The sequence below is a fragment of the Ipomoea nil genome, unplaced genomic scaffold (assembly GCF_001879475.1).
Source record: "Ipomoea nil cultivar Tokyo-kokei standard unplaced genomic scaffold, Asagao_1.1 scaffold2957, whole genome shotgun sequence".
Classification (NCBI taxonomy): domain Eukaryota; kingdom Viridiplantae; phylum Streptophyta; class Magnoliopsida; order Solanales; family Convolvulaceae; genus Ipomoea; species Ipomoea nil.
In genome coordinates this window covers 2,063,040-2,075,543 of record NW_017619385.1, presented here as the reverse complement: position 1 = coordinate 2,075,543, position 12,504 = coordinate 2,063,040, and the positions used below count along the sequence as shown (strand labels likewise).

General features: G+C 35.5%; 2 protein-coding genes across 4 annotated transcripts; both read right to left on the bottom strand.

Annotated features, from left to right (window-relative positions):
• Positions 1-726: 726 nt before the first annotated feature.
• LOC109162778 (ribulose-phosphate 3-epimerase, chloroplastic) lies at positions 727-5,471 on the bottom strand. 2 transcript variants are annotated; one of them, XM_019311458.1, is made up of 9 exons: positions 5,067-5,463; positions 4,118-4,232; positions 3,593-3,733; positions 3,392-3,505; positions 2,281-2,359; positions 1,918-2,027; positions 1,784-1,840; positions 1,152-1,221; positions 727-1,057 (listed from the first exon to the last, which is right to left on the bottom strand). In XM_019311458.1, the coding sequence occupies exons 1-9, from the start codon at positions 5,177-5,179 to the stop codon at positions 1,008-1,010; spliced, it is 849 nt and encodes a 282-aa protein (XP_019167003.1). In that variant the 5' UTR covers positions 5,180-5,463; the 3' UTR covers positions 727-1,007. The 2 variants fall into 2 exon arrangements, with proteins under 2 accessions (XP_019167003.1, XP_019167004.1); XM_019311459.1 differs by lacking the exon at positions 3,392-3,505 and having other exon boundaries at positions 5,067-5,471.
• A 2,924-nt stretch (positions 5,472-8,395) lies between these two features.
• LOC109162779 (peptidyl-prolyl cis-trans isomerase NIMA-interacting 4) lies at positions 8,396-12,135 on the bottom strand. Of its 2 annotated transcripts, none has more exons than XM_019311460.1 (5): positions 12,041-12,135; positions 11,174-11,324; positions 10,734-10,843; positions 9,056-9,198; positions 8,396-8,749 (listed from the first exon to the last, which is right to left on the bottom strand). In XM_019311460.1, exons 2-5 carry the CDS (start codon positions 11,307-11,309, stop codon positions 8,707-8,709), a joined length of 432 nt encoding a protein of 143 aa, XP_019167005.1. In that variant the 5' UTR covers positions 11,310-11,324; positions 12,041-12,135; the 3' UTR covers positions 8,396-8,706. The 2 variants fall into 2 exon arrangements, with proteins under 2 accessions (XP_019167005.1, XP_019167006.1); XM_019311461.1 differs by having other exon boundaries at positions 11,174-11,318; positions 12,041-12,119.
• Positions 12,136-12,504: the final 369 nt, after the last annotated feature.

Genomic DNA, 12,504 nt, shown 5'->3' with positions numbered 1-12,504 from the left:
TTACACAATAAGATGAACAATATTCATTCCGTGCATCGCACGGTTATCATACTAGTTAAAATTCAGTTAAAAAGGTAGTCTAATAGTTGGAAAATCTGACACATAAAGGTAATCTTTTGATTTATAAGCTTGTCTTTACCCGATTGTTAAAAGACGTTTGAAATGAGTTCCCTCCAATGGATTCATTTCAAAACGCTTATAAATACCTTCATTCAAGATTGAAGGAGGTAATGGTCGATTAAGAGAAAACATTCAAGTGATTCAAAAGCTTTCAAGTTCCATTTACGAGTCCCCATTGTGAGAGAGTTAGAGCTTAAGCGAGGAATTCCAGAATAGAAGCTTGTGTTGTTCAAGTGAAGATCAAGTTCAACATCAAAGAGTCAAGTCTTCTAGTTGGAGAATCAAAGAATTTTTCTTTGACAATTTGTATCTCTACTCGGTAGAAGTAGAAAGAGGTAAAGTAAATTCGTGTGGAGCTGAAAAACCAAAGAAACTCAAGGCCGGCTTGGTTTTCAAAGCTTGAGTGTTATTTGGTTAAAAAAAAACTTGTATAGCCACATCTATTATCTTGCAAAATGCTTTGTTTATCTTTGATTAAAAAAATATAATCATGATTTTGCTTTGCCACTTGCCAAATGGGAAAGTGAATCAACACCAGCATCAGAAGTGAAAGGATTTTTCTCTGTATTAGCAATGAAATTGGTGCAAACTGCAAACTATACTCCATTGTTTAAAGAGACAGAAATTCTTGCAAGAAAACAGAAACTCATCAGAGAATGTAACGATCTTGAATAGATCTCAAAATTATAACATATACAAATCGCTATGCACGAGAGGCGATTTTCTCATAATAGATCTGAGTATGATTCTTATTCATTTCCCTTCACCTTAAAACTCTGTTCCAAGTTTCAACATACATGTATTCATTTCCAACAAGTCTTTCTGTCACCTTCTTCAGGCTTTATCTGCCTTTCTATTAACACTTTCTGCAGAATCAAATAGTCCCATCATACAGCTACCGCTTCAGGCCTTTTGCTCGTTTTGATTCCTTTAATAGCTGCAAATAGTACCCCGTTCCACAGCATAAATCAAATGCGACTAAAAATTGTTCGAAATAGAGAAGAAATTAAAGATAACTTCATGCATCCTACCTGCTGCGTAATCCGGGGCTCCAAACACAGCTGACCCAGCAACTAAAGCATTGGCTCCGGCCTCGATCACCTGCACACCAGGATCGCCATAAAATGTCATTTGCGGGGACGAGAGTTCAAATTCGTTATTACTTAACACACAATAAAATATTATATTCTCGACACTATCAAAGTCAAGGTTGAAAAAATCGCTAGGCGCCCTCTAAGCTCCTGGGGACCGCCTAGGGCGCCTAGAGCGATTAATCGGCGCCTGGGGACCGCCTAGGGCGCCTAGAGCGATTAATCGGTGCCTAGAGCGCCTAGGGCACCTAGAGCGATTAATCGGCACCTAGAGCGCCTAGGTGGGCGCCTAGAGCAATTAATCGGCGCCTAGAGCGCCTAGGTGGCCGACTGCCTAGCGCCGATTAATCGGCGCCTAGGCGTGATTTTTGCAACACTGATCAAAGTGCAATTCCACCCTTTAGAGCTTTTTTTAACCGAAATACTTCTGTTCGGTTAATGGTTAAAGGTTTTATAGAATTTCAGTTAACGGTTAATTCAGTTCGAAAATATCTATAACTGAATAAACCAACCTATTTGTAACGAGTTACACACAAGGAGAAAAGGATATAGTGTCAATATAGGTGGGTTACCTTGTAAGCATTGTTGGGACCGACCCCTCCGTCTACTTCGATCCAAGGGTTCACTCCCTGCAAAACAAGGGTAGGCAGCGTAAGTGCTTTCTAAGGTACAGTAAACGGAGTAGATATCGTAACATTAAACATACCCTCTCGGCGCACATCCTTCTCAAGTCCGAGATTTTCTTGACTTGGCTCTCGATAAAGCTCTGCCCACCGAATCCAGGGTTTACTGACATGATCAATACCAGATCGACAACTGTCGTGGCAACCAAAGAATTTCAGACGGTTAAATTTCATCCCTTTCGATCGCGTTATCCGAAATGTTAATCGAGTTAAATATTTGGCAATCTAGATACAGAATATGGTTTCATTGCACTGATCAAATTCGAACTAGCAGTTTCCGTATGACTTATTGTCAGCTCAAATTCTAAATGCTGAAAAGAAATCCAATCCCTTATATTAGAATTAGAAGCAGACCAACTGTCCATGAAAAGAACAAATAAGCTTACCGTCAAGAACATAATCTATTGCAGTTAATGGGGTTGCGGGGTTGAGAACCACTCCAGCTTTAGCTCCCAAACTCTTAATCTGAATCACAGCCAATCATGTATCACTGTCAGAAATACGGCCAAGAATAATACCAAACGTCCTCCGAGTATAAAATGACCAGCAAACGTCCTCCGAGTATCAAAAAGTGATTAGCAAATGTCTTCCGAGTATAAAAAAAATGACCACATGTGGTCTTCCGTTAGCAAAGACATGAAAGTAGCGTTACAATTACGACTTTGGTTGGGTACACTTAGTTTACCCTTCAATTTAACGCCACTTTCACACATTTGCTAACGGAAGACTACGGGTGGTCACTTTTTGATACTCGGAGGACGTTTGCTGGTAATAGACTAATAGCACAATACTCGAAGGACCATTGCAGGTATTAATTCCAAAAAAAAAAAACCAATTTGGTTGGCGTGAGTGCCAGTGCACTCTCATCCTTAAGAGAGGCCGGGAGTTCAAAACCCCTTCTCGTATGAAAAACCACAATATGGCCAGCACTTTGCCCTTTAATTGGGCCGGCCCGGTGCAAACGGGGATTAGTGTGAATATGACACAGGCTTAAAGGTGCCTCCTATAGCTAGGGCCTACTCAGGACACCTCGTGGTGTAACCCAAAAAAAAAAAGAACAACAAAAAGATTTCCCTGAAGAAGACTGGCAGGGGAGAGGAGTCATTGATTTCCTTAATGTACAAAGTGCAACATTATGCCAGCTTAAAGGAACAAAGAATGGGATTAGGTTTCCCAGCCATCCAGCCCTCTTAAAGACACCAATTTGAGAAATAAGAGTAGTTTCCATAGAAATCTATTGCTTAAGATTATTTGATATTACAAGCCATCATTTTCAGAAATTATACTCAACGAATAAATCCACTAGGCAAAGTAAACTAAAGAAACTTAATTGAGCAGTCTTTGTTAATATTATATAGCACATATTTTCCTTTTCTTTCTAGCTTTATGAGGTGCAAATTTCAAAAATACATCGTGTAGAAGGTATTGATCAATCCTCTGACGGGGTCAATCTAAAATAGCATAATATCTTCAGAAAACCAAAAAAAAAAATCTCACTTGGTTTAGTGTACGGTGCAGATGAATTGTTGAAGATTGCTCGCAATGGACACTAACAATATCAGCACCAGCTTTTATAAAATCGGGTACTCTCTGTTCGGGCTCTACAATCATCTGCCACACTTGATTGTTAACAAAAGCATTTTCATGAAGGGAAGGTATCAATTAAATAATTGGTAAGAAATGACCGATAAGACATACCAGATGCACATCCAATGGAAGGTCGGTGACGGGGCGCAAGGAGTCGACTATAAGAGGTCCAATGGTTATGTTCGGGACAAATCGTCCATCCATCACATCAACATGGATCCAATCACAACCAGCTTGCTCAACCGCTTTCACCTAGATGCATAGTAGCGTAAGGGTCAAATCTATAATTATACTTAGTACCCATCCACCTATTATTGCTCAGATAAATGCCAATCACGGAATACTATAAGACAAGAACCTAGTATGAACAATGCAAAACGGACAAGGTAAAAACAGCTTCAAGGAAAACAGTTAAAACAATTGAAATTAACTAGCCATAATCAGGCCAACTACTATGTAGTGAGATGACATCTCTGTTACCATTCTAAATGGGTAGTCACAGAATCAAACCCCGGTTGTAGGGACTTTGATTCTTTGAACTGAAAATGATTGAGAAAGTATAGAGCAGATACTACCTTGTAAAGAATAAAAACTAGCCATAATCAAAAGGTTTATAAATATCGAATGAAGTCAGACCTGCTCTCCTAGCTTTGAAAAATTTGCAGAAAGGATGGATGGAGAAACTATGATGTCACTTTTCGAGAACTTATCAACCCGGGAGCTGGCCTTCACCACAGTTCGAAACCCTTTCCTGTATTTACCACACAAAAGAGAACCACCATATCTCAAAAGGATTCCAGAAAGCAGACTGGACGATTGGAGAAAACTACCAGTCTTTCTTCCACGTAGAATGGAGTTAGTAATTAAACTTCACCTTTAGGATGATGAAGTATAAATGCTAGGCTTCTATATTTGGATGCAAAAACAAATGCCGAGGATGGCATGAAGATGATCACTATATACTTTGATTGGGAGCAATAAATTGAGACATCATTTAAATAGAAAATCAGCATAATGTTTTCATTCACTAAGATACACGAAAAGTGACGTAAATAGCTACTTGGTAGTTGCCGGTGCATTCAAGAACACTCTTCGAGTAGAAATCGAAAAGAAAGCCCACACAACTACAAGTCTACGCTTCATTATCAACAAATTGTATGGTCACACTAAAGGTTCAATCAAGAATATTATCAAAAACAACCTAAACCAATTATATATGATATATATATATACAAACATAACAAGGCTTCCAATTCTCTAAAAAGTTTAGTCCCCAAAGCTCCAATCCTTCTAGCTCCCAAACTAATCTGCACTATATATGCATACATTTAACAAGAAACAATCAAGCCAAAACCTATTAACTCAACACACAATCTTATGATCACATATTACATTGGAACAACACAAACCCTAATACCGAATGATAATCATATCAACCCAGAACTGATAACATCCCAACTTGCATCACTGAACATCAAAATTCAAGATTTTGAACTGAAAAATTTAAACCATTTTACTTTGTCATCGTTCAATTCTAACTTCAACGAAAAACTTAATTGCAAGAAATTAAAATGAAAAAGAATACCTAGATAGAGTGACAGAATTGGAATTGGGAATCTGACGCTTAAGATTCCCGCCAAACCCATTAACTTGGGACTGTAAGAGAGTTGATGAGCCCAAAGAAGAAGCTATTGCCATGGATTTTTTTCTTTCTTGTTTTACTTCAAAAATATTTTCCCTTTGAATTCAATCAAAAGAGATAAAGGTGGGTGCTTTATCAGCTGGCCTCTCTCTCTCTCTCTCTCTCTCTTTCTTCAAACACCACAGGCCACAAGCCCACAATTCACAAGCCTTTGAATTTCTGGGAGTCCCAGAATAGAAAGAGAGAGAGAGATGTGTGGATGACACGTGTCAGGTTGGTCTTCCCAGACTGGATTTTGCTTATCTGCAATGTTTGGCGCTCATTTGTCGGGAGTAGGGACCAAACGGAAAACAGCTGCATATGCAAATGCCCAAAACGCTGTGGTGATGACGGAAAGGGCGAAAGGGAACCGGGAGACGAAACCTTCTTTCTTTTTTTTCTTTTTTTTTTTTTTTTAAGAATTTAAGAATTTATTTATTTATTTATTGTTGAAGAAATTTGACATTTTGCCTAATGCCAACCTAACAATATTTTTATTATGAAATTTGACATTTTGCCTAACCCTAAGCACATTGTGCTCAGATAACACATCTGTAGCTTCCTTTAGGAGAAGGTCATAGGATGGAACCGAAGTTAGAAAAAGTATATAACAGATACTACCTTATAATAAAGTCAATAGTATCTAAAAACTAAAAAGATATATATCAATTCGTAACGAATATTAAAATTATTTTAAAAAAACTAAACATAGTATGATTTTTAATTGAACAAATAGTAATTTTGGTTAGTTTGAGTATCCTCATGACCTGACCAAAACACTAATTTTATGTTTCACGAGTATTAGCAAAATGACAGTTTTAGTTTACATGTCTAATTATTACTCCCTCCGTCCCATTTTATGTGTCTAGTTCGATTAACAAGGCTTGACTGAAGTTATTTTTAATCCAATTTTTTATAATATTCAGTTTAGTATTAGTATATAAAATTTATATATTTAGAAATTACACAAAAAGTACTATTAAACACAAAAAAAAAATATTTAAAAATAAGTAAAAAATACTTAAAAATAAACAAAGACGAAAAAGTTGGTTTGACCAATGAATAATAAGTAGGACTAATAAAATGGAACAAAGCGAGTATCAATTTTCATTCACGGCAATTATTTTCATGCCATACTCACCAAAAAAAAAAGGGAAAATTGTAATTTATGCCCCTCACAAATATGTCAATTATCAATATCACCCCTGAATTATCAGTAGTGTAAATGTTGCCCCTCAATTTTCAAAACGTGACATATATTGCCCTTCTCCTAATATGAAGAAGGATAAAAATTATTGTCGACGGAAGGAGAACAATCGAAGAAAGAAAAATTAAGGAAAAAAACGTGGTCTTCGAACAAGAAAGACGACGGGTAACCACATTTACATCACTAATAATTCAGGGGAGGGGCAATATATGTCATGTTTTGAAAATTGAGGGGCAATATTTACACCACTAATAATTCAGGGGTAACATTGATAATTGGCATATTTGTAAGGGGCATAAATTACAATTTTTCCAAAAAAAAATTATTTTCATGCCATAATTAATCACACTGCTAACCCTTCCGGATTGTGTAATTTGTAAGGGTATTTTTGTCAGTCCATGTATAATATGTCAATTTCATTTATATGAATAGATAAAAATACCCTTACAAATTACACATTCTGACATATTTTAGCTAGAGGGTGACAGGTCGCCGACGTGATCAATTTTGACACGAAAATAATAGTCATGGATGAAAATTGGTAGTAATTAAATATGTGGATGAAAACTATCATTTTGTTAATACTCGTGCGATAAAAAAAATAATATTTACTCTCTTTAATTTTATTAAATTATAAAATATATTGTCTCCTATTAGTTTAAGTATATGTTATTATTATGAATAAGAATAAAAGTGGTAGGACAATCTCAACTAAATTGGTCATATGATTGATTTGATAATTACATGTTTCAAATTTGACTTCGTGTGAGAGTTATATTTTTAATTCTAGCTTTTTACGTATTAATATTTGATTGGTTTCTTATAAAATGAACATTAAAAACAAAATTATGGCTACGAGTTCGGGATAAATTTTAGTCTTATTTTTTCATTTTTTAAATTAGTAATCATTCTTAGGATACACTGTACACCCACGTTGTAAGAAGCTAAAATTTAGTTGGCTTTCCAAACAGGTCAAGAGTCAACCTTTGCTTCCAGATGGGGCTTAGCCTTTAAATATAAACAAGAATAATAAGGGTCAAACTTGTCAGTCTAACTATCTAACACACAGTAGTTATTATTATTATTATAACTAAAAAGCAAAGTTTGTAATGTGAAATTGATATTAAATGTAAAATATTGTCACTAGGGTCACTCTGTGTAAAAGTTGTCTCAAATTCTTATCCCGAGTCGAATCGGGTCAATATGTAAATGTAATATTTATACCAATAAATGTAATACTAAATCAAGTAAGAACCCGTGGACAAATCCAACCCATTGATTTAGTAGATTTAACGGTTGAATATAAATTATGAAAATAAAGAAAAAAATTAGATCATTTTTATAAATATTACAAGTTTCACTTAAAAATCTTAGCAATATAATTTTAAACAATTTTATTTTTATAAAAATAAAAGAGAATATAGTGTCATTTTAATGAGCTTACATCATTATTATATAAACCTGTAGTATTATTATAATAACTTAAAACTCATTTGATCCATTTGAATTAGTAATAAACCTATAATATTATCTTAATGAACCTGGATCCATAATATAATTTTGCCTTCATGTAACCATGTTGTTCTTAAGTAAAAGAATATTTGTCCTCAACATTTCTAATTTATTAAATCTGTACTGTAATTAGACATGTTCTTCTAGACTCTAAATCACAATGTATTTAATTAGACTGCGAAAATTGGAGAGAACCCAAGAAATTTTAAACAGTCACCCATTAACTAAGTGACAAAAAAAAAAATTCATTTAGCTTTAATGAAATCTAAAAAACTTTCTTTGAACTACATTTGTTGCAATCACACACTCAAAAATGATTTCTACACTAATGTATTCCATACATATCTATGAACTTTTATATGGGTACTAGACTAGATTCAAATCTCATCTGAGTCCTCATTACTACTTAGAATGTACCCAAAAAACAGTCCTTGTGATTGAATAAACATTTCATGTTGCCCTAAAAATAGCATAGAATCTAGCCACTGGTATTGTAACTTGTAAGGGAAAAATATTCAAATCAAGCAACCCACAAAACATCAGAAATTAAGGCCATCTATTAAGCATGGAATATGACAAGACTCGTATTCTAGACAATCCCATAAAGGTTTTTTTCCCACAAACATCATTCTGGGGAAATCGCTTCAAGGGAAGAGATTTACCAGATTATATCTTATGGACAACATATGTAAGTAAGAAAGTATGCATAGTCGCAGGCAATGGTGTCTTAAACAGTTATAGCATTGAGTATCAGATGGCCAAATACACAAGTATCTCTATTTTTGTGGCTTCCAAAATGAGCTGGATTAGAAGGTCAAACATATATCAGTTCTTCCTTCCCTCGCATAGAATAACATGGTACCCATGCCTGAAATTTGAAGAAAGCAGCAATCAGAACTTTTAGTAACAAGAACGCCAATTAGGGGGTAACCTCAACTAAGATGGCTAAGGATATAAACTTGTAACCATAAGGTCATGAGTTTGAATCCCAGCCCTCTTGGTTTGAGCCGGTTAGCTATGGGCAACCTAGGCTGGTTTTACCTCCTTGTGGTCCTTTGCTGGCTAGGGTCACAAGGCGGGGTTTACCCAGTGCAGAACCTCGGTAATGACACTGGGTTTCCCTCGTTACCCCAAAAAGAACGCCAATTAGTAGTCAAAACGCCAGAATTCTTACGTTGATTTGAATGGTGCACTAGTAGCTCCAATAGTTGTGTTAAAGGCAACTTCCTGAAATGGGCCAGCCATTTTGCCACGTGGAAACCATCCAAGATCTCCACCTTTCTTTCCTGATGGACATTCTGAATATTCTGCAGCTAGCTGGACAACATAGCATGTAAAGTCACTTCAAGTGTGAGATAGATTGTGAGGATCCCAATTTAATCTAAAAAGATGCATTTTACAAACTTACAGTCCTAAAACAAAAAATTCAAGCTAATATAATGTGGACAATTAAAACAGAAAGCAAATAAAGGAGAATGTTAACTCCAGCAGATACAGTAGGGAATCTGTATGTACTCATGGCTATAGCAATATGTAACCTCTGTTTCACTGTTCTTTATCAATGGCCTTAGCTCTAGACCAGCCTTTACTTACCATGGCGTACTTGTAACATTGATATGACAAGGAAAAAAAAAAAAAAAAAAAAAACTTTAGGAACATCCTTTGGACTCTCGTATGGAAAAACCAATCTGGCCAGCACTTTGCCCCTTAATTGGGCAGGGCCGGTGCGAATGGGGATTAGTCTGAGTATGGTACGGGCTTAAAGGTGCCTCCTACAGTTAGGGCCTGCTTAGGACAGCTCATGGCATGACAAAAAAAAAAGTGGCCAGTAAGGCTTGACAGGTTAAAGTCAAGGTAGCTTCTGGGGGGTTGGGGGAAGGGAAAGAGAATGTCCTACAGTAAAAAGCTAAGGGAATTCAGAAATTAGAAACAGGTATTAATTGTTACTCCATATATAAGCAGTGGCAAGGTTCATCAAAGGCGTTACAGAGGAGCTGTCTGCATTGAATTTTTTTTTTCTCCTATTGCCGAGGGTCAGCAAATGTTGTTTGAGAGAGGAAAAGGTGGAAGTGTTAAAACATTTTTTAGGTTAACTGCTAACATGTGTTCACATTCAAGGTTTTCAGTTTCCTTCTAAGTTCATTTCCCACTTTAGTGATTATCATTATATTTAACATTCAAAATAGGGTAAAAATAGGTTTAAACTACTTTAGAAGTGAGAATCTCCTTTAAACCTTTAGATAGCACAAATCAAGTTATATGATCTTTGTATTTAAACAAAGAAAATGAAAGCTTCTGCCCATGTACTCCACACAAGGTTTTCTATCCAAATTGAACTATCAGATGAAGATGCTTTGCATCAATTTTGCTGAATGCACTATAGCACTATTTTAAATAGAAGGTTGGCACACAAATACTAATAACTTTTGCATTTAAAACCAGTGTTGCAAAAATCCCACCTAGGCACCGATTAATCGGCGCCTAGCGTATCACCATAATCGGTGGTCTAGGCGGCCTAGCACTGCCTAGGCCTCCTAGGTCGTATAGTCAGCCGATTAACTATTGTTCCCTTATTTTTTAAATGGGTTATTTCACTCAAAACGACATGTCGACATCGTTTTGAGCAAAATAACCCTAAATTGTTCAAACTCTAGATGTTTTTAGGTTAATATTTCATATTTTAGTATTAACTATTACAGTATTAAATAGTTTATAATTATTAAGTCTTAAAAAATTTAATCAAATTTTTTAAAAATAAAAATAAAATAAAAAATACATGGGCGCCGAGCGCCTAGCGATTTTTACAACCATGTTTAAAACTACTCTGCGAAAGAGAAATATCAATCAGTTACCTTAGCAAACTCAGACGGTGGAACCTTATCTCCATTGTCCAACCAGCCATCTTGTAGCTTCTTGTATGCTTCATTAATCTTAGACTGCTTCTCACATAGGATATGCCTTGCTGGAAAGAGCAATTAGAGCATTTATAAGCAACCTCAAAAAGTGACATACTAGTTAATCTCAAAATGGTCTCAATAGGAAAAAATTAATGATAGTGGACTATGATTACAGTTTACAGATTTAGATATAGAACAATCCATAGTCCATAATAATTTAATTATGAATTTTTGGCTCAAAATAAGCTAAACATTTTTGTATAATCAATCATCTCTGCCAACCAAATAGAGAGTAGGATATTTAACCTCTAATCATAAGAATCCAATTGAACAATCTTTATTAAACAAAGCCAACATATTAACCAATATTTTCGCAGAAGATAAAGGCAACAGACCTTTCACATATGTACAGGTTCCAAGGCCATCTCCCTTTCCACCTTTTCCTTTACCCTTCGAACCAGTGTCATCACTTCCACCCGCTGCCTGTTTACCCTTTCCCTTGCTATCCTTGGCCTTGGAATCTTTCCCCATGGATGTGAGCTTTTACTTCAAAGAATGAAAATGGCACAAAATTCATGTATTACAAACCCAAGACCATTAGAAATTGGACCAAAATGAAAAACACCTAAACTCCAAGTTTGACAAGCAAACATTGCCAAGATAAAGCAGATAAGAGAATTACAAGTAAGAAAATGCAAAAAAGAGACAGCATAAGCACTTGACACTGTGGGCAAAACTCAAGGACTTTAAAAATGATAATGGCTTATAAAAGACAAAATCTTTACTCACAAGTGAGCAAAGGGAAAATTAGGGCTAGTCAATGTGATGAAGCCAAAAGAAAAATCCAACCAATACTCAAAGTAAATCACACAATAAATCATTCCCCTCCTCCTAACTTCAAATACCAGCATACAAAGAGCTAAAGAGGAGTTAAACCCAACTCATGAATCAAAGGCCCTCATATTAAACATTTAAACCCTCTACCAAAACCTTTCTGGGAAATCTCTATAAGCACACTCACCTTGCTAATCGATAGAGAAAAAAATTAAAAAAAATTTAAAAGACAAAACAACACAACACAAATGAATCGGCAGAAACTGCTTACTCTCATATTCAAGTAACGAATTTAATCATCATCATATGAAAATTACGAGCACAACCCAGAATGACAGTAAAGACGACAAAATGAATTCAGAGTGGAAAAGACAAATCGAATTTGAGTCATAATTTGACTATAAAACCTGAGATTCTGAGCACCTTACCTCTGATAATTAGTTTCGATGGATTGGAGAGTGGAGTATTGGAGATGAGGGCTGGCGTATAATTGCGTGAACCGGAGCTATGATTTTATTTCATAATTTTATTCCGTTTTAATTTTACGAATTTGCCCCCACTCAGATTTTCTAGTTAAACCGGTTTTTTTTTTTTTTTTTTTTTTTTTGTTGGAATAAGGGACTCAATTGCGGACAAAGTATCGTTTTGGACAAAAAATACTAAGGATTTAATTCCAGGACCTCTTGCCTAAAGAATGAGTTCTCCAATAGTTATGTTGTGCATCCGATGCAAAAATGACATCGTTTTATTAAAAACACGCGTCTCCCCTTTAAAAAAAAATTAGATTTGATTCCAACAACAGCATTATGTTGTTTATTCATTATGAATTTTAGTTCATAAATTATAGAATTTTAGTTCATTGATTCTGAAATTATAGTTCATCGATTCTGAA

Bases quoted from the DNA above. Each gene is read 5' to 3' on its own strand.
- LOC109162779 (XM_019311460.1), bottom strand. From the start codon at position 11,309: ATGGGGAAAGATTCCAAGGCCAAGGATAGCAAGGGAAAGGGTAAACAG. The intron at 10,844-11,173 runs GTCTGTTGCCTT...TGCTCTTTCCAG, and splicing joins AACCTGTACATATGTGAAAG to CAAGGCATATCCTATGTGAG. The intron at 8,750-9,055 runs GTAAGAATTCTG...TTCAAATTTCAG, and splicing joins AGTGCACCATTCAAATCAAC to GCATGGGTACCATGTTATTC.
- LOC109162778 (XM_019311458.1), bottom strand. From the start codon at position 5,179: ATGGCAATAGCTTCTTCTTTGGGCTCATCAACTCTCTTACAGTCCCAA. The intron at 2,360-3,391 runs GTGAGATTTTTT...GCTGTGATTCAG, and splicing joins TGCACCGTACACTAAACCAA to ATTAAGAGTTTGGGAGCTAA. The intron at 2,028-2,280 runs GTAAGCTTATTT...TTGCCACGACAG, and splicing joins AATAGATTATGTTCTTGACG to TTGTCGATCTGGTATTGATC.